Genomic DNA, 25,580 nt, shown 5'->3' on the forward strand with positions numbered 1-25,580 from the left:
CATAATAACTTAAGACTTACTGCAATCTGTAGGATACACGACCCAGCTATTTTGTTTTCCAGCAGCATCTTCTATCAGAAGATAGAAACATGTGAAATTGTCTCTGCCCTGGTCTTGTCATGACATATAAGGGATATAAACCAGTCTCTGCTTTACAGACTCAGTAGATAGGTGGAGGAAAGGAATTCAGGCAGAGAGAAAAGTGAAATGACAGCCTATATCATACCATTTTTATTTTTGTTTTTGTGTTTTAGTACTTTTCCTGAGGCTATGTTATGAAACAAATGAATATTCAACAAGACAAGGAAAACAGAACATGGACTAAGTCAGAGCAGGCAGCCAGCAGTACACAGCAGGAGAGACAGTGTAAAGCCAATAAGGCAGTTCAGTAACTTCAGTCTCTAACATGCCTCCCTATTTCCTCCTCAAGGCCCCAGGAATGGAGGTATGTGCTGTGTTCAATCCGAGTACCACCCAAAAGCAGCCCACCTCTGCAAATTCCCAATGCAGTGGGGACAGCCTGCATTAAGTAGCACTGAGAGGTTAAGAATTCAGTGAATTTTTACTTCCAATATTTTTGTGAGGTAGAAAGTATTTCTAGTTTAAAGATTAATGCTTAAAAATAATTTAATGCTTAAAAATAAAAAGCAATATAATTGAGAGCCAACACTGTATCCAAAATAATATTTATTTTTTTTTTCAAAATTCAATCAGATGAGTGAAAGGTCCATTTGTATCCAGGTTTAACACCTGTCTGTTTCCATATGWGCCATGCTTAACCAAAACACCTGCTTCCACACACTTGGCATTGGCAGCCACTTCTTTCTCACACAAAGACACAAACTGAGAATAAAGCTCAAACCCTTTTTCTTTTTCAATGTTGGTGTGGTACTGCATCCTTTTTCCTTTGGGCTTACCACCTAGCGTAGCTTGTGGTATGATTAGCACATTGCCTGGCAAATCAAGAACAGAAACGTACTTGCCACTTTCATTTTCACTTAACTGAACATTCAGCAGCATATTGACTGCAAAGAAAAATAAAACAAGAATTAGTGTAACAAAAATTAAACATAACACTATAACAAAGCAGGAATTGAGAGCTATGTGACAAACTATTTAATAAAATATTTTAAGTATTTTGTTAGTTCTTTATCTGAACTCTAATAATCAAATTACTGAGTATAGCTAAAATATTTTAAGGGGCCAATTTTAATGAAAAAACACAGGCAGTCAATATTATCATCAGACTAAGATTTCTGAATATTGTGAAGAATGAGAGATTATATTAATATAGTATGTCGAAAAGTTTTTTTGGGGGAAGAGGTTGGCCAGCTAAAATTCTCAACTTGATTCCAGCAGAAGCTCCCCACAGAAACCTAAGAGCCAAGCCCTGATTACTTGTGGTACAGATGTTGCTTGTGTGAGCATCAAGCAGATTATACAAGGTAGAAGGTAGGGAAATCTTTAATACACTTTGGGTAAGTTTCTATCTTGGATTGCTTTTAATTCTATTTATAACTGTAGCAATGTCAAAACCCCACATGATTCTGCTGAAGCAACGTGGACAGTATGGACAGTGAYGCAGGTTCAGCAGCTCAGCCTGAGCTAGAGTGCCCTGCAGAATTACACTTTGCAATGTGGAGGTCTCAGCTTTTCTTCTGAGAGAAGAGGGAAAGATAAATGTCAGATCTCAGATCCTCCTAAATTCAATAAGTTTAACAGAAGAATTTTGTTTGAAGCAAAAAGTTACAATTCAGAAGCAACAAAAAATTCAATATTCAAAATATATTTAGGAAAAATATCCCTTAAGACAGTTGGTGGTAGTGGATGAATCTCCTACTAGGAGACAGAGCTTTCATTTCTGCCCTACTTCAGCTGTYTTGCAACTGAAAGGCTTTTACTCGTAAGTAATATTCTCATGAAACTCTTGCAAGCACAACATGAACTTTCATATCAGGTTATTTTAAACACACCCAAAGATTTCAAGGTAGTTTAACATCATAACAACTGTGACCTCCAAGACTGAGATGGAACCCTATGGGAGCTGCTCTCAGCACTTGCAGTAGCACCTGTGCTTATGCACTCCCAGGTCTTTCTGCTKCACCTAGCAATAGTTATAAAATAACCAAACTCCCCTAAAAAAGCAAGGTTATGCTTTTGTGCTGAATATGTGGGATTACTGATTYTCTCCATGTGATCCAGCACTGCTGACAGATGGAAAGAAATAAAATAAAAGCTAAAAACAAAAACAAAACCACATGGGATGAAGGCTGAGAAAAAATCATAACCATTTGGCCTTATTCACAGTATCTTCTCCATTTTGATGTCAATATTAAAATGGGTGCTGGGAAGAAGACAAGAACTGCAGAYGCTCCTCATTACTTCTAATGTGAAAAATTACACTTGAATGACTAACAGTATAGATAGTATGTCTGAAACAAGAGGAGGAAGACACTAATTACCAGCCAACTCCCTCTGCTGGCTCTGGTTCTCAAAATACTGCACATACGGCAAGATCAGAATTAAAGTATTCCTTAAATCAAGCCATAAACCACTTGCAAATAGTTTTCCTTAAATTGAGCTCAGTCTTGGACTGTAGCTATTGCCTGATTTTATATATATATATATATATATATATATATACACATACACACACACATATATATATAACATGCCAGAGAATTGGCGAATTGGCGCATCATTTTCTGTATTTCCTGGGATGTTACCAAGAACATTCAGTGCTAACCGACTTCGTAGCACATCAATCATTAGCAAATGGACAGAGATGAAAACAGCAATAAAAGAGAAACTTTCAGACAGTTGTTTGACTTGGAATAATGCTGTAGGGAGGTTTTTGACTTCCTTTAATCCAAGTGGTTGCTGACTTTTCCTCTTCAATCACTTTTCTTAATTCTCCTTTAAGCAATACAAGGTTTTGTAAGGAAGAATATATCATACCAATTTTTGGAATAAGATCTTCATCAGCACCTTTGAAGAAGCATATGTAGATAACAAGCCCTCTCTGGATCTACAAAAGATTTCACAGAAGTGTATTAACATTTTCCCCCATGTCCACCACGCACTTAGCATCAAAACTGTCATTAAAAAAAGACAAATTAACAGGAAAATAAAGTTCCCCAGAGCACCTGTACCATACTCCAGTTTTACCATAGCTTCAGACATACATCTATAGGTCCTACAGTGCAGACTATTGAGGTATATACTGATTATCTGCACAGTGCTTCTATATACAATTAAACCAATTAATTACCTTAATGTGAAGACAAATTTAGTTAGAATTTACAATGAATAGTATTATACAAAGCATTGTAAATACAGATTTACATAGGTTAATATAATCAAAAGCAGAAACAAGATGAGTTAGATTACTTAAGAAAAAAAGCTTACATGATTTTCTATTGTTGATTATCAAACTTATRGGTAAAATATTTAAGTGTGCATCATGAATTTTATTCCAATTACATAATATGAAAACTAGCAAAGGACTTGTCAGTAAAATGAATTATATTTACATGTTAAAAATATACACACAGTAAAGGATCATATGAGAAAAACACTTAATTACAGATTTAAATAGGGTGATCAATAACAGCTTCGAGGTGTACAGAATATTATAATGTATTAAGAATCTTAACATTTATAATGTATTAGGAGTATTAACACTTGGGATGAAACATTTAAAGTATGGCCTTTCCCCAACTTCCATAGACTCAAGGTTATACTATTTCTTTAGCCTTCATTCAGAGACTATTTGTAAGAACCAAGAAAGAAATCAGGTCAGTATAGAGAGGAATGCACAGGGCAATTCTTTTGTAGCTCTTCTACTTTTGTATAGTTCACAACGAATACATATGTAACAACTGGTAAATTAGGAGAAACTGATAGGATCTGCAACCAACAGTGGCTGTGTCATCCACAAGTACGCTTAGAGGGTTTGACTTCTTCAGTTGTCAAGAAAAAGTCTTTGCAGAAATTAAGATTATGATCGAAGCAAACAGCAAGGATACTTGTATGCCCCCAGGCATACAATACACAGGCTTTGGCAAACCGCCACCTGCTTTGTCAGGAATAAGTATGCTTATATKCTCACGAGAAAAAAGTATCAGCTTATAGTAACTGTAAAATACAACTTCAAAGACGCTAGCTATATTGGGGCAAGGAGCATGATGTTGTCACTGCAAAAGGATACAGAACGTGAATGGTTTCTTAAAGATAYCTTTTTCACATTCTCCCCCACACTCCCTTTTGTTAAAAAGAAAAGTTGCTCAGATAGAAATAGYGCTTAACTAAATGTAAGAGGCATATAAGTTCTCCCTTTGTTACTGCAAGGATTGAGCAGAATGCCCAAGGCACTGACTGAAAAAAATGTGCCTTCTCAACTATTTTTTTCTGGTGACTAACTTCTGAAACAAGAATGCTCTTCTGAGCACTCAGAATGAGAGATGTAGAAAAACATCRCATGCTGAGATTGTTTTGAAGGCTGCAAAGGGCTCCTTTTTAAAAGCTCATTTTGACCACTGCAGAATATTCCCATATTCCATAAACAGTTAAAGAAGTTATATGACCTGACCCTCAAATGAAGTTTCAAACTATCTGTTCAAATGTGAGAGCGATATAAGCTGTCAAAATTAGCTATCCATACATGCTAGGCCAGTACCAGAAACAGGCCAGCACTAGGATATAAGTAAAAGAGCTCAAATGCATATATATAACTATTTATAATTTATGACAAAATAGGCCAAATAATTTCATGACACATACATCTGACCACTACATTAGAAGGGACTACCCYATGGAACACACAGACGCTCAGTCTAATTTGAGACTTCTGGTATTCAATATTTTTGAAACTGATAAGAGACATATGTAAAAATATCTTTGGCAGGAACYCAGTTAAGAAAATCAAGGAAAACCACATATCATCTACAAGTTTTAAAGATGGATAGGTAAAGATTAAGTATGAATATGTATTCTTTTTCAGTCCCAGGAACTTTGAACCTTCCAACAAAGGCATTTGTCAAAGTCCTCTGTAAGCAATCAAAGCCTACAAGATAACACAAAGCAACATTTTTAAATTAAAGGACAACCACTGTAAGGAGCTTTATGATAGGCAYGTAGTTGGTCTGGGAAATCATTCTGTTATCAGGAAGATGCTTTCATAAATAAACCAGCAAAGCACATTACTTTGCACCACAAACACTTTACTATCACATCAGGCAACCTGCAATATCAACCGTTCAATACTCAGTCCCCCAAAAGACCAGTCAGCCTTAACAATGCTGCCTCCAAATGCTCCTTTTTAGCTTTTTAACAGAAAAAAAGAAACAACTACTTCCCCAACTGCACTCCCCTAAATATTTCAGGATTTATTAGCAAAACAAATTTATTCTGTAAAACAAACTCTTCTATTTCAGAAGAAAAAAAAGTAATGCAATTGATAAGGAAAACTGAGACACTTAGGACCACAGCTTACAGTGTCAGTTTGTAAAACTAACTTGTATAAATTATTCTTTGGCATTTCCATTTCAAATTYAGATTCACTACCTCTAGAGAAGATTTATTCATATTTCATAGATTCAGTTGTGGCAAGGAGATGGCAATCTACTATAGGTCACAGAATAAGCCTGAACCTGGTACTTCACATCTCTTTTTCCTATCTTAAGTAGAACCACCACCTGGGGAAATAAGATAAGGGAGAGTTTTTTCAGTCTATTTAGTCTGGTTTTATTTTTAGCAGAATAATCATCTTTTTTTTTTTTTTTTTTTTTTTATTCCAAAGCTGTGCAATATACTAAATCTCTTATTTCAGCTCTAATATATAAAAGAATTCCCTTCTCGGCTCCCTCTCCCCCAACCCCACACCAAAAAAAGTTTGCTGTACATACAAATATTTGATGGATGCCCTCTAATTGATGTTTCTTCATAAACAAAACATTGTTGCAATCCTATATAGGTCAGAAGAGGATTTATCACAAGTGCATAATATTAGTCACAACAGTCCTAACGTCTTTTCCAGATAAAGAACATCCACTCCAAAATTCCTGAAGTACCTGCATAAATCCTTTCAATCCCAGAAGCTATTCCAGGCCACCTACATTATGTGCTATATATAGTACATTAGAAATCCTCACAGTGAGGACCTACTTCAAGGTTGTTCTGAAATACCAGGCATACATTAGCTTAGGTAAGTACCAGTTTATGAGGCTTGTATTTCTTTAAATAAATACAGAGTATATACAAAGAGCAGTATTATCCTAGCAGGGAACATCCCAAGCAAAGATTCATTTCAGTTAYCTCCAAAGCAGTCATGCCAAAGAGACCATGAACTTTTCAGAGCCTTTTTGCTGCAGGGTAACTTGCTCTTGCTATRCAAGACTTATTTTAAAAAGTCAAGGTATCCTGGAAAGCCTTGTAAGACAAAATATGAAGTTCTGTATGTGGGAAATACCTGCTGCTTATTTTGGCCAAATATCCTACAGATTCCTTACTGCTATTGCTTTTCCAGTGATTTTGGTTAAGAGATTTGAAGCTTCAAATAAGAGTTTTTAAYAGCATAGCCTCATTTTAATATATTTAGCTGTAATATGTACAAGCAAAACCATATGCCTCTTCTCTAATAGTTTAAAGGACAGCAGGCACAAAGAYTTTTCTGCTTTTACCTGCTAGAGGACCACTCAAGATTATGAGCTGGAAACAGGATACTTCCAAAGAAAAATAATGTAGTGCCGAGCAACTTTCACCATGGTTCCTACTTTGAGAGCTCATTACCTTAATGCAATGCACGGATACATTTCAGCCTAACGAGCATCAGTGCTATGGCACACGCTTTCTGTAAGAAAATGATCTGTTTTCCCAGACCACACTGCAGAAACTAGATCTGSTGCCTCCACCTGCCTCTTCTGAGTAACGAGGAGGCATTTTAAGAGCAATGAGACAGTCAAACAATGAAAACGGGAAGACATGGGCAAGTATACTTTATTTTTTAAAAAACTTTATATCTGTTGAGCAATCTCACAAGCATATTAGAATTTTTACCTTTTAATACTTTTGTGAACTACTAATGTAGCTCCATCTGCTGTCTTCTGATTGTTATAAAAACAGAAGACAAAAAACAAAACCCACAAAAGCTAAATGTTTCAGGCCTACATAGACCGATTATCCTACAGTAGATAATTCATAAACAGTGCTAACCATGGCAGCACAGCGCATCCCAAAGGCGGCCTTCACGCTTTGGTAAGTAGCCTGAGGCAGTACACACAGTTCTAATAGTCTGGAGGCCTCACTACCTGCTCCACCATATGGCTATAGGAGGAGAGAAATTACGATTTTTATGATTTACGGTCCCTAAGCTCTGTGATGGTCTACATCCTAAAGCCCGGCTTTCAGATCATAGGCAGTCTGTAAACAAGCCACCCTCCCAAGTTCAGACCCACTGCTTCCACGGCTGCACCCAGCCTTCCTTCCTCAAGCACACTGCAGAGCTCTTCCTGAAGCAGCAATTAACGATGATCCTTTTGTTTCAAAACCAGCTATTTGCCACCAGCATTATGCTGATGTTCATACTAGAAGCCACGGCATTCTTTCCTAAACTAAATCGGCTCAAAATAAACCCAAGTCTCAGGAAGAACTCAGCACAGCCCAAGCAATCTTCCATTACGCTCYTGTTAAAACTAAGCCTTTTTCTTCGCCCGAAGCATTTTTTCCTTCCGATCGCAGCGCGCTGCTCAGAGGCAGGGCAGCAGCCCGGGGGATGCCCCGCGCAGCCCTCCCGCTGCCGGGGGCGCCTACACGCCGGGACGCCGAGAGGAGCTCAGGCAAGAAGCGGCGCAGGGACAGCCCCGGGCCCCGCACGTTACCTCCACCCACTCGGCGTCGCCGCGCGGCCCGGGCGGCGTCACCTGGAGCCGGGCGGACACGCACTGCTGCAGCAGCGCCCGCGCCAGCACGGGCCGCGCCGCCGCCATGGCCGCCCGGCCCGCCGCRCGCGCAGCCCTTCCGGGGCAGCGGGATGCGCCGCCCTTGCCTGCGCGCCCGCGCCTCAGGCGGTGCGCGAGACCGCCCACACCCACGGGTGCATACAGACATACACACACATACGTGTATTATACATATATATCTCCTCTGGCCCTGAGCACCGCTGCACACACAGGGTTGCGCCCACTGGATTGATTAGGTGTCAAAGTGGGTCTGTTTTCACTTCCGAAGGCAGGCGATCCAAGCCCACAAGCACCAATGCCATGTGCTTATTTCCTAAGCGATCTCATGTGYCCATCTTATTGCGGGTTATTAATGTATTTAAATAACAGCAGGTGCCCAGTGAGGTTTAGGAGAGGCCGGRTACTTGGTAGACCTACAGCACAGGGAGTGTCTGACTCAAGGAGCTTGCAGATTACAGGGTGACCAAAATGGAGGGACACAAAGGGAAGACACCTCAATTACAAGTCTGCATGAAAAACATGGTCACAACAAACCAGCTGTTTAACTTCAGGGAAGAACTTGAAAAGATSGGATTTGCAGAAATTGAGGAGTTTCCTTTGCAAATACCTAAAAGTAGCGTGTATGATACATAAGGGGTAAAGAAAGCAGGAGGGTCCTTGCTGCTAGCMTAAGAGGAGATCAGCAATACTGTAGCCTTTGCAAAAGAAAGCTGGGGTTTGTGATCTGTCAGTGCTATCCTCTAAGGAGGGACAGGTAGGCAAAGATACAAGGGATACACCTTTGGAGTACATGAACAACTTAACAGTGCCTTACCGCTGTAGGAGCTTGTGTCTTCTTTTGATGAGAAATAGAGAAATAAAATATTGTTTATTAATTATTACCGTGGGCAAAATATTACATGCTTGGTCTAAGTAAAACATGCTGTTCAGCTTCTGTGTGAAAACAAAAGCAGTTAGCAAACAAAATAATAGTTGTTTTTTTTTAAGTATGTGTATCTAATGCTTGTTTTTGATTTTACTAAGATGAACTGATCATACTGGAGAATTTCTTCTTAACAATACTACTGCTTCAGAGCRTGCAGAGAGAACAAAAAAGAAAGTAGTAAAGAAAAGAGATCTGTATAGCCAAGCCTCTTAATTAAGATCTGAAAAAAAAAAAAAAAATGGGCCTAGTTCTGAAATGCTCTTCCACAGATATTAAGAAGAGTTAAAGCACTGTAACTGCTCCTTCTATCATCTTTCATATTTCTGGCTACATATGCTGATATTCATTGAACAGTTCCTAAATTAGGAGACGTGCCTTCTTCCCGTCTGTAGAGTTTTGACAGATATAAGTTTTAAATAACATTGGCTTCAGCAAAGCAAGGATGGATTGATACAGAATTCAGCCTTGCTAAATTAATTTGAAGATTGAAGCTTTTATTTTTAAAGCCAGGTTAAAAAAAAAAWAATAAGGAGATGAAAACTTTCCAGCACTAGACAGAAGCCAAATTATATTACCCGTCCTCAGTATAGAAGTTATTTCTAGAAGAGCAAGAAACAATATGCTTTCAATACTAGCCATTTCTACAGTGTCCTACAGCTCCTGTCCGGTGTGGTTTTAAAATATCATTCCTTTTTGCATGGGTGTTTTGTGAAGTTGCTCTCTCTAAAGCAAACCTTTGTGGAAGAAGAGGAAATCACAGTAGGTGGTTAGTATGTGAACTGAGAGACTGAASTAATCATTTTAGTGAGCTGTAGGGTATTGTTAAGTATGAGCTGTTTTTAAATAAAATTAACTGAGTTTAAATAAAATACCTTCTGTTCATTTACTCTAAAACTGTATCCCTAGACTCATTAGGAAGAGCTTAATGAGGTAGAAATCCATTTAAAATGGCTTTTCTTCCCATATATATTGGTGATTATAAATTTATTTTTAAGGAAAATTGATTATTCTAGTGTCTGTGAGCAGATTGTATAAGGAGAATATAAAGTATGGGCTCATTAATTCTTTTGGGGCAGTGCCAATATTTACGCCGGAATTTGGTGCAGTAGCTTCAGTCATAAGCAAGTTTCAACAGATAATCCTTTAAGCAGCATACACCGAATTTGGTATGACATCACTGCTCATTTATGGATGCTCAAGGTAGTTATGTCATACTTTCCTTGGAAAACCAAATTTATTTTATTCTAATAATTTAGCATAGCGTTAAGGGCTCGTAACAATTTGTTCCTATATAATCCTGTGAAAGCATCTTTGTCCTTAAATTTACCTAAGTATTTGAGTRGTAACTAGTTCTACATATCTGCATTTCTTAAACCTTGCTGGGACATAGAAAGAAGAGGATCCCTTTTGTAAGCCAGGAATGGTGGTAGATTTGTTGYTTAAACCTTAGCCTGGAGTTTTGATTTGTTTTTTAGATCTTTATACAGAAAAGAACCTTCTGACAGATAAATAATACYATATGCATCTGTAATATACATTTCAGTTATTATATTACAGGTCTTTTGATGTTTATTTGGACATAATAGCAGTCCCACAATATTTATTTCCTGTATCCCTCTCCTTGTTGTCCTTGTGGCAGAGACAAGGTATTTTGTGACTGGTGTCCAGAAGATAGCTCTGGTTATTTTCAAATCACTTCTCTTTAAGAGGGGCAGATGGCAGTATGAACCATTTCTTACCCATGTCAGTGGCCGTGCTCTTCCTGCTCCTTTGTGTGAATGGTCATGCATTTTTTATGCACTTTTAATGGAATGTCTCCTTAAGGAAGGAGGGGGGTGGCTGCTGGGAGCTCTGTCTCTGCTGGTACTCCGGTTTCTACTGCTTATCAAAGGATGAAATGCYAGGGCTCTGTTAGGACCAAAACAATCTCAAATGGTCTTGAGTCCTTCCCTAGGGATTTTTTTTTACTGTTGTTAGTACTGAAGTTTGGTGTTAGGTGACATTTGGCAGAGAGAGGGGCTGACTGGAACTCAAGAGGCAAGATTCATCTTAGAAGTTCTTCCTTTGTCTTTGGTGTCTGAAATCCTGATCAAAGGCTTTTCAAGCAGTGATCCCATCAAGAGAGTGCCCCTAGGTAGCCTCATCTTTGTTGAAAAGGAACAATACACAACACTGCGGCCTAGCACTTAGACAGCAAAGAGACAAAGCAGGTAGTAGGTAAGACTATACTATTTCCTAGTGAAATTACTTCTTGTGGGACAGATGAAGCTGAAAGGGTGCAGTGTCAAGAATTAGATGTAAATGTAGATGTAAAATTAGATGTACATTATTTTTGCCATTGTCCAGTGTGGAACTCTGGACTCTGGTCTTGCCCCACTTTTAAGAGAGAAAATGAGATARGATGTGTCGCTGGACACACATAGGGGAAGAGAAAGGACTTTGTTAAATCACTTGGGAACATTTAGTGAAGAATCACAGGAGGAYACAGGTATTGCTAAGAAAGCTGAGACAGAAATGAGGGGCTCTGCAGTGCTAGCCAGTACAGGCTGCTCTTAGAAGACTTYTTCATTGTCAAAGATGACCTGGAAAAGGGAACGTGCAGCAATAAAATTGCCCATCACCATCACAAGTGTTTTTTAAAAAATCAACACTGTAAACTGGGATTATAGTTTGAATGACACATTTATTTGACCATGGTGATACAACATACGAATCTCCTTGAAAAAGAAAAGATACTACATGCCTTTAGCCTGAGATGGTGAAGCGGCCATCAGACAGCTCAGAATGACATTTTTTTGAACAGGTGTTTGCCACCTTATATCCTGAGTTGAGTCAAACCCTTTGCTTTCTGTTGATTGCTAGTCTTTTCCATGCTCCTTTTGCTCCCTGGTTTTGAACTCCTTGCCCGTTTACCTATAGTGCTGAGGAATCTGGCTTCCTATATTTGACAATTTATTGCAGCCTGTTTGTCAGTTTAGTTCGGGACTGATTAGGCTTTTTTCTTCTTTCTACAGCCTCAGAATCACTAGATTAGTACTGAATTGATGCTGATTAGCTGAAAGAGAAAAAAATAATTGCTGAACAGAAATGTGTGTGTAGAAGGGATTAGGTGTTGTTATTACAATAATTTTATTGCCTAAATAATAGGCACGTTCTAATAACTGTATTTAGTATTTAGTTATTCAAAGTACTCTCAGAACATTAAGGTCAGAAATGTGTCTGTCTCCCACTCAKCCTCCTCCTTCTTCCAGAGGTATTTAGAAAAGGAGAGTGAGATGARGGCATGAAGAATTTCCCTACCATGAGTCATTCAACAGAAGCCAGATGGAGCAGCAAACCTTTCACTTGAAGACACCAAGTATTGCACAGTGCCAGCGTAAACMTACCAGAGAAGCAGACATTGCCAACTGGGGGGCAATGACAGGGAAGCAGGGCCGATGTGGCATTTTATCTTTCCTGTTTGCTGTGTATCTCTAAGCACTCCTGACTTCTTTAGGCTTGCTTTTGGGGTCACAGGGTTGGTACCTCTTCAGCTCTCCCTGCAGTGCCCATTTCCTGGCCCCATGTATGGCAGGATTCTGTTTCCAGTGCAGACCGCTATACCTTTTGTATCACAGCAATCCTATGATGCAAATAGTTGATTTTTATGCATACTTCTAATATACAGCAAAAACTAAATACATTACTCCATTAAAAATAGATTAGAGTTCTGTTTAGTCTTTCATACAGTTACAAAATAGATACTGATATGGGTTAAATTAGAGTAATCAAATTTTAATTAAATTTCTAAACCAAATAATGTATTCAGTGTGAAGGCTGTGTCAGGTACAATTAGAGCTTTCCTAAGTGAGAAGCAGAAATTTGCCTCTATTGGAGAAAATGGTAGCTAGATAAAGACACTCAATCTGCTTTCTTACCGCAGTTGCTGAAAGGAAATAAGAACACCATTAATCCAGTTTCTTTAGCTACAGGTGTCAAACATGTTCATTTGACTGTGACATTAARCTATTGTGCTTTTCGCTGCTTGGGTGTCAGCTGTACCAAACATTTGTGTAACTGCCACTAATGTTAAAAGTACTTATGTTGATTCCATCGGAGTGGGACACAGACCAGTGGAGTAGCCTTCTTAAAGCATGTGCCAAAGGGCTAATCATAACACTTGCCCTAGTCAGAAGCAGTAAAATATATTTTTTTCACACACCCAAGCTGATAAATAAGTTATAGACCTCAATTTGTCCTGTGCAGACCCAGCCCTTAAGTTTCAACAAAACTCAATTCTGCGGGTCTGGAATATGTATTATATGTCATACAGAACCATCCAAAGTGACTCCTAATGGAGGCATTCAGAGGTCTGCAGGATTTTTGCTGTGATATAGAAATGACATTGCCAGATCAGACTGATTCCTGCAAGTGCATTCAGTGTCTTTTCAGAGCCTGGAATCTGGCTGTACAGGTCATGGAAACCACTTGGATGTAGGAGAGCACCACATCGTGACACCATGGACTTGAAGCAGTGAGGAGTATGGTGCCAAAGACTYCTCCAGTACCGAAGGGATAAGCATCCACCTGGACACAAAAGGCTAGCTTTACCAAAACCAGGGCCCTGAGCAAATGGGGAGGAATATGAGCAGTTAACAATCAGATAATGGGACAATTACCACCAGCCAAGCTTGGGGTGCCCTCTCAAGTCAGACTTCACCAGTAACGKTCAGCTTCAGCCTCCTGTGTCCGCATGCAGAGCTGCTGATCCTGCAGCTGCACAGAACTGCTGGCCCAGTTGTGGCAACCTGGTCAGCAGCACTTCTGCTCTGCTGCAAGCCACTGAACCAGGCCTGTGCTTCACTGACCCAGATGAGGATTATAAAGTGAATCCCTCCCAACAGGGAGGTATTTAGAGGAGTCCTGGAGCAGACAGTAACACTTCTTCATGCAGGGAGCGCAGTAACACCTCTTCATGCAACCTACTTGAAGGCTGCTTCAGTGGAGACCCAAATGGCTCCATCACACGTTGAAGCTGTGCAGGCTCCACAGCCCTGGGTAGTCAAAGGTGCTGTCTTCTATCTCTTCTGTCTTCTCTCTGCTATATAAAGGAATCATATTTTGTTTTCTCCCTGRGTGTTGCTACATTCCATCTCTCTTCCCCTCATAGACATCTTTGCAATAGTGATTGGTCCTASGCAGGTGTGCTCTCGTAAGTTAACCATGTTTGTTTCAGTTGTTTTAATGAGAAATTTTGGTGATAATGTGGTGCCATTGCTTTAGACAAATGTGTGACTGTCTCATAGGAACTGAATTCTCCATGTTTTYAATAGTTGCCATATGTAAAATTTTCAGAGTATTGGTATAAAGCCTCACATTATTATTAAAAAATATACAAGAATTGAGATGTGGCTCTTTTCAGTCTTTTGACAAACACTCTGAAGGGTCATTTATTATTCTTTATGTATCTGAAGGACTCCGCCTGCAGTCACTGTTGAGTGTGCAGGCATAATCAGGCTACATGTCACCTTTTTTTTGCTTTTATATAGATGACTTTCAAAATAAAACTGTTACCACAGCTTAAGGCCAAAAGCTTTCACCTTGAGCCACGGTTCCTATCATTTTTTTCCCCCCTTAGGCATACTCATATTTAGCTAGTCAGGAAAGGATGCACACGAATGATAGGTCATTAGGAAATTCTCTGAATAGCAAACCTCTGAAGTCATCCCAAGTGCCGTGCATCATGATAAAACTGAGTAAAGTCTGAAGAGGCCCTAATTATGTGGCTGGTCTGTCATTTATCAGCTGCTGGAAATGCTGTTCCCAGAATACAGCAACCTTTTTTTGCTGCACAGTTCAACAAGCTTGCCAAATTTCTGTGAGCCAAGCAGGGTTGACAACTTTTGAAATTTATTTCCCTCATGACATTTTGATGTAGAAATCATGGCATTATAATATAAACAAGTATCTCATTTTGCCATAACACAGCATCATATAAAGGTACGATAATGTTGGTCTATAGTCTTGTCTTACAATTACAATTATATTTTGGGAGCTCATTGGAAAGGAACAAATCAGTTGCTGTAGCAACTGGAGGAATTTTATTTACAGTCAGCCTTTAGTTTTTGATAGTTTGTCTTAGCTAATAAAATATTACACATAATTCTTTCATGTTTTAACCAACAAAAGTAGCAGGTGATTTTGTTTCCCCCCAGGATTTGTGAAAAAAAAAGCAGACATTTAATGCAGTGAGCTAAATAATAGAAAACTGTAAATTCTAATGAATATTCATTGAGTCAAATAAGATAATAGGCCGCATGTCAACAAATAATGTGGCTTCCTGCTAAGACTTCCAGTGTGGCTTAACACATTTCAAAGAGCCTTCAGTGTCAAGAATTGTTTTTTAATATTTAATTTTCACACTTCCTAAAAGCATAGATTTTTCAGTGCATGTTTTTCAGCTCATTTGTGATGAGGTGATTTCTTTACCATTTGATACCTTAGAAGCACGGAAATGATGAAAAGGACAATTTCCACATAATCTTTGATCTTTAAAGCTACCAATGGGTCACATTTTCTTTCTTTTACAATTGATGCTAAGTAGCTGCTACGCAGTGTAAGAATATACTTTATCTTCAATATTTTATGTTCTTAAAAATGGAAAAGGGATATTTGTTATCACAATTTCTTAAAAAGCCTTTTTATTTCATAGATAACGTTTTATAAATGCTGGAGATTTCCATATTTACAAATAACTGGGTAAAATAATTACTTTGCAACTTGGGATGCTTTGACATGAATTAAAGATTTTTAATCTATCCCTGCTTTTCTTGTTGACATATGKCAAAATATAATTGTCCTGTGACAATCTCAGTGGGATTTGTGTCCAGACTAGTATGACCACATTTTGGTATTTACAAGTCCAACACATATGACAGTGTCTAAGTTCACATTATAGAAAACAGAAATACTTGCTGGAGGCTGGAGAATGACTCAGCTGACCTTCAAGTCAGCGTCTACGCTACATGTGTGCGAGGGCAGGAAATATTCTTGGACACTGTACCTCACTCATCCTTGCTTTGAACAGTTGCTGGCATGCTTTAGGCTGGGGCTAACTCATACTTAATGAACAATTTTTGGTCCTGGTTCAGGTGTTCATGTGGGCCATTCTCAGGAGGCAGGTTGCACKGTAACACCCTGCTTTGGACAGGGAGAGAGTTTTAATAATTCGACATGGGCTCTCCTGTGCCATGCAGTGCCAGTGCCAAAAAGGAATCCCCAGGGAATGTGAAAGGGCACAGAAGTAACTGGTAGAAGTTGCTGAGCCAGGAACTATCAGTTCTATCAGTTTTTAAGTAGTTCTGTCCCTCGGGATCATTAGGCAATACATTCCCATGTAACTTGCCTTTTCTGTGTAGTACTGCTGGTGCCAAGGAGGCAAGTTCGAGACACTGATGGTTGTCATTTTGGGAGGAAGTGATGTCTGAATGTCACAAAAGACAGTGAGGGATATGTGACATTATTTTTTACAATTAAATCAGGATATCCATATAATCCATGTAATCTATATATATCACAAGCAAGTCTTCTAGTTTTCTGGAAAGGCCTTGCACCATAGGAAAAAAATGCTGTGCGTTTTGGCAGTAATAGCAAAGTTTGGGTAACATATATCAGACTGTCAAAAAAGTGTTGCTCCCTTCAGCCAAATGGGGAGTGTACATAGTACACTATGTACATAGCAACATCATAGGAGTTGAGAAGTGAAATGAAAAGAAATTCCAAYAGGGACCACAGGCAGAGTTTAGGCAGACAGATTTTTTCACTCTAACCAATTCTCCAGGATAATACTCTTGCTTGTTTTGCTTATGCAAAAAAGACTGTAGGATCGTTACTTATCACACATGGCCAGGACCTTCATTTTCTCTCTTTCGAGTGCAACGTGACTCTATATGATGGCGAAGTAGACCACATGGRGGTCTCATCATTTCCTCTCCTCATATTACGAGGAAAAGGGGCTGCTCTGGAGTGCAGTGGCACGATGTTGCTTTGCTTCATCTCTCCCTTTTCTGTCTGGATCTCTTCCACTAGGGGGAGAACAGCGAAAAGTGTTTAAGGCATAAAAATCTGAAGAAAAGCTGAGAGTTCAGCATGAGATGCTYCACAGGCCGGGGGTTCCCACACGGTTCAGGCTGCACAGGGACGGCTGCGCGTCCTCATGATGAGAATGTCTCAGTTCAGTCACCGCAAGGTGAGCGAGGCGCCACAGAAGCTACTGCAAAATCATCTTTATCCTGCTGTTGTCRGCAATCAGTTCACCTAGTTCTGTTCGTAAGAGCATCACTTGGCACTAGTTAGGTTGCTTTCCTCACCACCTAATGGTGGTGAATGTTCCAGGCAGCATTGCTCTGAGTGGTCAAAATGAGTAATGCCCAGACTACACGCTTTAATACCTGGTTCTCTATCTCTGTCCTTCATTCGCTCTCTCCAAACTATATGGTCTGAGCCCTCATATATTTACATGRATATATTATTTACATAAACATATAATGTTATATAATKAAATATATTAATATTATATATRATATTAATATAATATATAATTATATAATTATATTATRGTTATATAATTATATTATATTAATAATATAATGTTATATATATAATAATACAATCTTATATAATTAAAACATATATAATATATATGTTTTAATTTCCGTGATTGTCGTAGCCTTTCTTTTTACTAGTCTAGTATTGGTCTAATTCACGTGTCGTGATTGTAGATCTGAAGTATGTTCAGGTGGTGTCTCACCATGTACAGATCAACTGAATAAGTGGAAGCCAGTCTCTAGGGGAAATACTATTTCTGCAACATTATTAGAAAAGAAAGGAAGAAATATGCTCCACACTGAAAGGTCAGATTGCATAACGTAATTCAAAAGATAATATCAGAGGATATTGCTTGCTACATCTGGAAGGCAACTCAGAAGAAGGAGATATAAGTATTGTTATAGACAGAATGCTACGAACAGTGATATCCTCCGTAATAAAAGAGGGCTGTTTTGGTACTATCTGTGTTCTAGCATTGAATCTGGATATAGATATTAGAGAAGAAAATTAAAAAGTAAAATGCTTGATTTAATATCTAGTACAATTTCTGATGATTAACACTAAGAAACTATCACGTAGAGTGAATGTGAATGTATCTAATGTAACTAAATGAAGGAAATAAAATAACTGATGCTGCAATTTTTTAAATACTAGTTATCTGTGACTGTTATCTATTTAAATTGAGTAAGTGGAAGAGCAAGACAGAGATTGGCTAGGAAGACTGAAGTCAGTGAAAACCTCCTTTCTCTACTGGCTTTCATAAGTCCTAAGTGTGAGCTAATAGGCCAAGGTCTGGATTCAACAATTACCCAGGGCCAGAACAACTTGTATTTTTTGTCAATAGTGCCACTATTTCCTGTGCATATATATTTTTTGTACATATAGTGCATATATATAATATGCAGTATTTCCTGTTATATATATTTCTTAATTTCAGAGTTCAATTAAATTGGTATTTTAAAAGGTAAAGTACAATTCTTTAGTGGTAATATTTAGAAGAATGTAAATTCCATTTATTTCTGTGATAGAATGTTTTTTTTCTTGGACCTAGTATCAAGACCTGAAGTGCAAGAGCTTTTACGAAAGGTTCACTAGCAAGACAGTTATGACTGTGTAGATTGCAATGAGAAACCTAACTTCTCTTTRTTGCAGGAAGGCATCAAGTTCATATCCCTCTTTATATTCAAGGAACTGAGATGGGAAAGGAAACAACGATTTATTTTGTGAACCAACAGGAACTTGCTCAGTTTCTTTCATAAGTTAAAAGAATTCCAAAGGTGCTGTAGCTTACGCTATACTTTCCTTGGTCTAAGGTTCTTATAGAAGAGAAAAGAGGCATGCCTGATATTAAAAACATGCCTGATTTTACTTGCTATGCTAGAAATGTAGGTTGGCTCTATACTGCCTAAAGAAACCTAACTTTTTACTTTAAAGGATGTGAGCATAATTAAAAATGAGAAACAGTGTGTCTATATTTTGTACTTAAGCATAATAGCACCTGAGCTCAATGCAAAACCTTGCAGAAGTGTTACTTTCTATCAKGGCTGTGGCTTAGTTAGGGTCAGGCAGCATTTCAAGAACTGGCTGCCCTGTCTCCACAGAGTGCCTCGTATTGTTACACAACTGAGCTTCAAACAGGGTGCGTGCACACAAAAACTATTCTTGGGTCATGCTTATTTTCAGCTGAGATTGGTCCTGAAACGATGCCCGCTGAAACAACCTGGGACAGATGATTGCTGGCATCACTGTGCCAGTGCCTTTTTGAGATACCTCACACTGCTAAAGTATTAGAAGTATTTAATGATCAAAAAGCAAAACTGATCTGGTTAGGAACATGAATCATATTGTTTAAAATAAATTCCAAATATATAAAAATAAACCTTCAAAGTTAGGGTAATGTTCCAGTCAGCCCCATTGTTCAAATAAGATTAATTTGTTGTACAAACTTATTTAGGTTCAAGATTCTAATGTCAATAAAAATCCTTTCTGTAAAACACATATTCATTACTGAGAAAAATAAATGAACAGCAGAATTACAATTATTTTAGAAAATGCAATTGTGACTGAATGCCATTATGACTCAGAACAGTCAAATGGTTTACTGAAGCTTTTAGGGCAGAGACCATCTTTTTGTTCTATATTTCTTAGGATTCTTTATCATGACAATTGATCTCCATTACTGCAATAAAAGAAATATACAAGAAAATTCCAATTTTCCTTCAATGTTTGTAAAACATCTGGAAAGGAATAGGAAAACTTTTTTATTTTATTCAAAGCTTCATTCTTTTCTTCTAACTAGAGAAATAAGGTTAATTAGAGTTGGTTCCATTCATGCAAGGAATATTTATATGTCAAATATCCAAGGAAAAATTATGTGGTGCTGTTACTGAAGGGCATATTCAACAAAATAAATCTCTTCATTTTCTGCACCACTTGCTGAAGGCTGAAAAAATTGCTGTAATATCAGCTGCATCTTCACCATGATGTGACTGTTACTGTAGTAAGCAATATTAACTAGAAGGACTAGGACTGACTTTAGAAGAATCTACCTATAATTTAAATATGGTTTTCTATCTCTTGACTGTGAAAGACTATATTGATTAGAATGCCCACATAAAAGCAAATATACAAAATTAGGCTCAATTCTACAAAACTTTCCTCCTCATTTAGCAAAATATGATTAAAAGAACATAATTTCCTTCTCAGTTTAAGGTTTGGCAATGCTTTCTAGTCGTTCCAGAGGCAGAAGTTATTCTTGCGTTCTTACGTTTACTGAAAATTTTGATAATAGCCAGATATATTATTAATGTTTCTTTTTGTGTGCTTGTTGATATGTTACAATTTCAAATTCTGAGGTATACAAAGGACAAGATTCTTCTTCTTAAAGTAACATTCCTTATGAAACCACAGCTAAACTTGACTTCGTTTTGATGGGTATTTGAAATCAGAATCTGTTAAAATCCCTTGGGCTTTGGAATTTGAATTTGCTTTGGAATGAGTGGTTATAAGTGCCTTGCCATCARTTATGTAGGTGATTGTGGGAAAAAACAGTGATAAACTCTGATGAGTAAAACAGAGCCAATATTATAAGATATAAGGACTGTCCTCATACGTATCTGCAGTTCTTTCCTCTTATGCTTAAAATTCCCTACTTGAATGATTTTGAGATATGCCTGAGTGATACGGCTCTTTCCCTGGGGTGTGACACAGAGCCCATGTGCACAAGCTTTGCCAAGCCTTCGCCCTGCACAGGGCTGCAATAAGTGTCTCAATGTTAAGTAGATGAATCTTAAAGTTGCTTTGGCTTACATGTGGAGTATAGCAAAAATAAAAGCAAAAAACATTTAGCAGTAGGTGTTTTGGCTTGTTCTTTCTTTCTTTCTTTTTTTTTTTTTTTCTTTTAATAGCAAGATCTGGTTTGTCTCTCATTCTTAGCCCCACAGGGGAATGTGAGAGAGCTTGAGAGGGGCTCCGGAGCTGCCGTCGCTCGGTCAGAGAGCTGCGGATCAGGGAGGCAGCAGCCACGCTCAGAGGGGAGAGGGCTGAGCTGGGAGATGACAGCAATAAGCCCGAGGCTTAGAAATGRGGACACAGCAGCAAGGCCTTCTTCCATAACAACACAGAGAGCACAGGGGTTTAACAGTTTGTTTGTACATTAGGCTTAGCTACAAACTAAGGCTTGGGAATAACTGTTCTGGCTTAAGATAGCATGGGAAATTGGGAATGCAGGAACCTCCGGTGTCCTCCTTGCTCTCCAGCAGTCTGAAGCTGAAGGGAAGGCAGAGTTTGTGAGGTTTATAATAGAATCATAGAGATGGCTTTTTTTTTTTTTTTTTTAGGCTATTGTATCTTACAGTAATAAATTGCAATATTTTTCATTATCTGACACTTCAATGTATTCATCTTTATTTTCTTTATTGCACACCATCAGTCTTAATTTCTACCACTGGAACTCTGCTAACTGGCCTAAAACATATCTAAGACTTACTTTCTTTATGAATAAAATAATCATGCCTATATGCAAAAAAAAAAAAAAAAGAAAAGGCAAAAAGGCAAAATTTTACTCCTTTTTAACCTAGATGTGCCACAGCTGGGCTGACTAATTAGGTAAAGAACTTGAACCAACCATCTCCATGTCACATCTTCATGTTCTGGGAGGTGACCTCTGTGGCCACAGATTACAGGCCCATGAAGCTGAAGTGAGCCCTTCATTTTGGAGGTTATTTTACAGTTTATATTTACAACTGATGCCTTAGTATTTCTTTAATATGATTGGTAGTTAAAATTATGGCATAAATGGATGGCCTACATGAATAAGAATTTGCGATATTAGCCCTGTCCTTAACTGATTATAGCATTAGTATAGCACTATTTAGACATCCAGAAATTACRATGGAAACATAGAGTCTGTCAGCCTTGAAAACTTTTACAGTCTTGATTATATACTCTTTTTTTAGCTGCTTATTTCCTACACTACACAAATCAACTTGATTATCTACTAAATCATTTTTCAAATGCTAATTCATTTTTAGATTTTGTAGTGATTTGGCAGCAAATCACTTTTAGATATAGCAGGATGCCATTAATTGATTTTGGGCAGAGGGAGAATACATTTACACAGAAGACAATCTAATTTCAGACAAAAATCAATTATATTTCTATCATGTTAGTGTCAAGACTGACTAAAAATTTAAAGTCTTCAAAATGTTCCCTTATACTGAAAACGTTAGGAATTTGCATAAAAATTAAATATTGTGTTTTCCATTTTGTTGAATTAGTTGAAAAGTGATTGTTGAAAAGTCTAGAGGGGATTGTTCTGAAAGATAGAGAAATTATTAGTTTCAATAAGGACTGTGCTCTGCTAGTAATATTCCAATTAATTTTGGGGTTAATTTTTCTGGATTCTTAATCTATCACTGTATGTAAACTATAATTACATCTGGAGCAAACAATTTAAACCTTTATTTTAAATATGGGTATTTAAATAATGAAGCTAAAAGTGATTAAAGAAAGCGTATAATCCACAGAAGTGTATTTACAGCTACTAGAGGTGTCAGAATACTGTTCTCTCAAACTGTCATCAAAATATTCCTGTACTAATAGTGAAGGTATTTTGAAAGTGATCGCTTTATTGCAGAGCAGATGTAATCACTTTCCAATGACTAAATTTTAATTCTAAGAGACTAAAGTTCCTCCTTTTAAAAACAAATCTTACTGACTTCAAGGGAATTCTCAGGAAAAAAAGGTTCCAATTTATGTGGCTATGGGAGTTGAAATCTGGCTGTCTATTTCCTGTTTGTTATAATTTGGGTTTTCTTTACAGAACTATGTGACTTTTACCTTTGTTTTCATATCGCATTTACACTTCTCATTTCATATTTAGTATTACTTTAATGATATATACCTCATTTCAAAAATACATCTCACACTTCTGAGATAATAATAGACCTTTCGATGGGACCTAAATTAGCAAGAGCTTTGACACTGATCTACCCACATTTTGCTGTGGGCTTCCCAAAGAAATTCACAATGCTTTTGAGCTAAAACAAACACAAAATATCAAAGTAAGCACTTAAAGAAAGGTCAAATGACAAGGAATAGAAATAAAAAGGTTTATACACACTACCTCTCTGGCCCATTTGTTTTCAATATCTGTACCTGATTGAAGTTCAATTTATGAATTTCTCATGGGTAGCAAACAATTTTTGCAGAAGGATCCTTTTGGCTCCCAGGCCATTCAGAAATGAAAGGCCTGGCTCTTTGTGCCTAGTTCCATATTAGAAAAGTTTAGCCTAATGAACATACTCAATTACTCATTGGGCAAGGAAAAAAAATCTGTTCCAGCATTCCTCGAGTGACGCAGTCATTTAAAAGACTATTAACATAGTTGTGAACAAAGGGAAAAAATTAGAACAAAAGGAAGAAAGGAAGTGCCAGCAATAGCTGTGATGGCATCTGTTTTTTATAATATGCACAGTGTTTGTGTTTGGTACTGCATAGAAGAAGGCTAAAAACTGTGAGGATTTGACATTTGCCTCCTGGAGATTTTACTTATTTCCTCTGCTTTTAATATATATGTAGTTGGCAAACTTTACATAGAAAGATTTCAAAGCTAAGTACACCTTATAAAGACTGCAGTATTTGTGCACATGCTAAAAATGCACAAATACATCACATTAGTTGCAAATTCAGGAATTTGTTTTCTTGACTTTGAAGTCTTTGCCATATTCACTGCATCCTGCTGCCGTATCATCTCCCATACCTCTTATGTCCAAAACAGTGCTAAAATAAATAATTAAAGTGAAAATATGGAATATTGTTCTTTCTTCAGTGGCGGTGTAGGTCACATGACCTTTGGAAAACTCCCTCAGCTTACCTGTCTAAAAAATTGTTCTATTTTGTGTTAGATCAACTTAAAAAAAAACTAGATGAGCTGAAGGTTGGGAGGTTCATTCCGGTCACCGTTGGAGCTTCTCCCAGAACATGCACAGGGAAACTCTTTGGCCCACTTTTTTCCTCGCATAGACTTTATAGTGACGGATAGCAAAACGGTATGCCTAGCAGTGCGTTACCTGTTAAATTTCTGTGATATGAATACTATTTTCACTTAGCACTGTCTCCAACTACTCCAGGTAGGAAAACCAATTATGCAAATTTCTGGCATGAAAAAGGTAACACAGTTTCTTGGGGTAGTGGAAAAAGACCCTTGAGGCACATCCATACTGGAGTTCAATACTAAGTGGCTCATTAGTTTTCAGTATTCTTTTGTACCGCGGTTTGGCAGAAGGGTGAATTCCTGGGAAAGTGTTTGACCTCTTCATTGTGTCCATGCTGGGAACGCAAAACAGGCTTCAATGGTCAGGGCAAAAATGACAGCTTGAGTGAGAACCAGTTAAAGCATAGCAAAAAAAAATGTGGTTTTAATCTTTGTAATTTCTCTGTGACAGCTGAGCCCTGGAACAGGCCCTTCACAATCCTCTTTTTTAACAAAATGATTAATTGAGCTCTTCTAATAATACAAGACAAAAATGACATTTAAAGTAGTGGTGAAAACTGCCAAGTGAGAACAAGAGGTAATGTTTATTATAATAACATTTTAAGCTGATGTAGAATCCCCTGGTTTGTTATGTATCACAGCTGCTATCAACACCAGGACACTACGCACACTGTACTGGATCTTTGCAAACCAGTGGCCTGAGACCGCGGACGCCTGAACTGCCTCTGCGCTGCTTCCAAGACAACTGYGGACTATCCATGGACCTGTCAAGCGCAGATCATGTCAACGGAGCCCATTTCCTCCCGCGACGGGCTGCAAGTGTSGCAGCAGGGTGGGTGATGTGTATCTTGAACGTGTTTCTTTCAGCACAAGACATAGGGAACAGAAGGGTGCTTTTGATAAAGCCTCTACAGGGAGAAGCAGAGCAATCCTCAGTGCTTTAGTACTGATATTAAGAACAGAACAAACCCAGGAGCCTGGCCCTGCTCCACGCAGTGACGGGGTAGCGCAGCGCTGCCGGGGAGGCTCCCGGGCCCAGCCGCAAGCTGCACCCCCGGGCAGGCCGCCCGGCCCCGCCGCCGCCCCGCGGCGCTCGGGCTCCGTTCGGGCTCCCGCGCAGGCCCCGCGGCCGCTGCGAGCGCCAGGCCCGCGCGGCGGCGGCGCAGGGGGCGGGACGAGGCGCCGCGGCGCCATCCGAGCGCGCCATCTGAGCGCGGCCATGCGGGCGCTCGCGTGGCGCTGGGCGCTGCGCGCCGGCCGCCGTCCCGCCGCCTCCGCCGCCTCGGTGAGTCAGCGCGGGGCGCTGCGGAGCGGAGCGAGCCGGGACCGCGGCAGCAGCGCCGGGTCGCGGCGCGCGTCGGGCGGGCGCTGGGCGGCAGAGCGCGCTGTGCAAGCGGCCCGCGAGGGGGCTGCGTCCCCGGCGGTTCAGCCCGCGCCCGCGCCGCTTGTGCCGGAGCAGCGAGCGGGACGGGAGGGGACGCTGCCCGYGCAGACGCGGCCGCTGCCCGCTTAGGCTGCGAGTCGTGTCGCAGAGGGGCAGCTCTGCTGCTCTAGTCCATGGGAGCCCCCCGAGGCAGAGCTGCCCCGCGAGCCGCCGCTCCCGAAGCCGGCGCTG

The 25,580-nt window shown here is 39.1% G+C and overlaps 1 protein-coding gene across 1 annotated transcript; it reads right to left on the minus strand.

Annotated features, from left to right (window-relative positions):
- Window positions 1-690: 690 nt before the first annotated feature.
- Window positions 691-7,985, minus strand: DTD2 (D-tyrosyl-tRNA deacylase 2 (putative)). Its single transcript, XM_026051887.1, has 3 exons — window positions 7,878-7,985; window positions 2,959-3,028; window positions 691-1,025 (listed from the first exon to the last, which is right to left on the minus strand). Exons 1-3 carry the CDS (start codon window positions 7,983-7,985, stop codon window positions 700-702), a joined length of 504 nt encoding a protein of 167 aa, XP_025907672.1. The 3' UTR covers window positions 691-699.
- Between the last annotated feature and the right edge of the window lie 17,595 nt (window positions 7,986-25,580).

This window comes from Nothoprocta perdicaria, unplaced genomic scaffold (assembly GCF_003342845.1).
Source record: "Nothoprocta perdicaria isolate Ctin4 unplaced genomic scaffold, notPer1 scaffold_8, whole genome shotgun sequence".
Taxonomy (NCBI): Eukaryota; Metazoa; Chordata; class Aves; order Tinamiformes; family Tinamidae; genus Nothoprocta; species Nothoprocta perdicaria.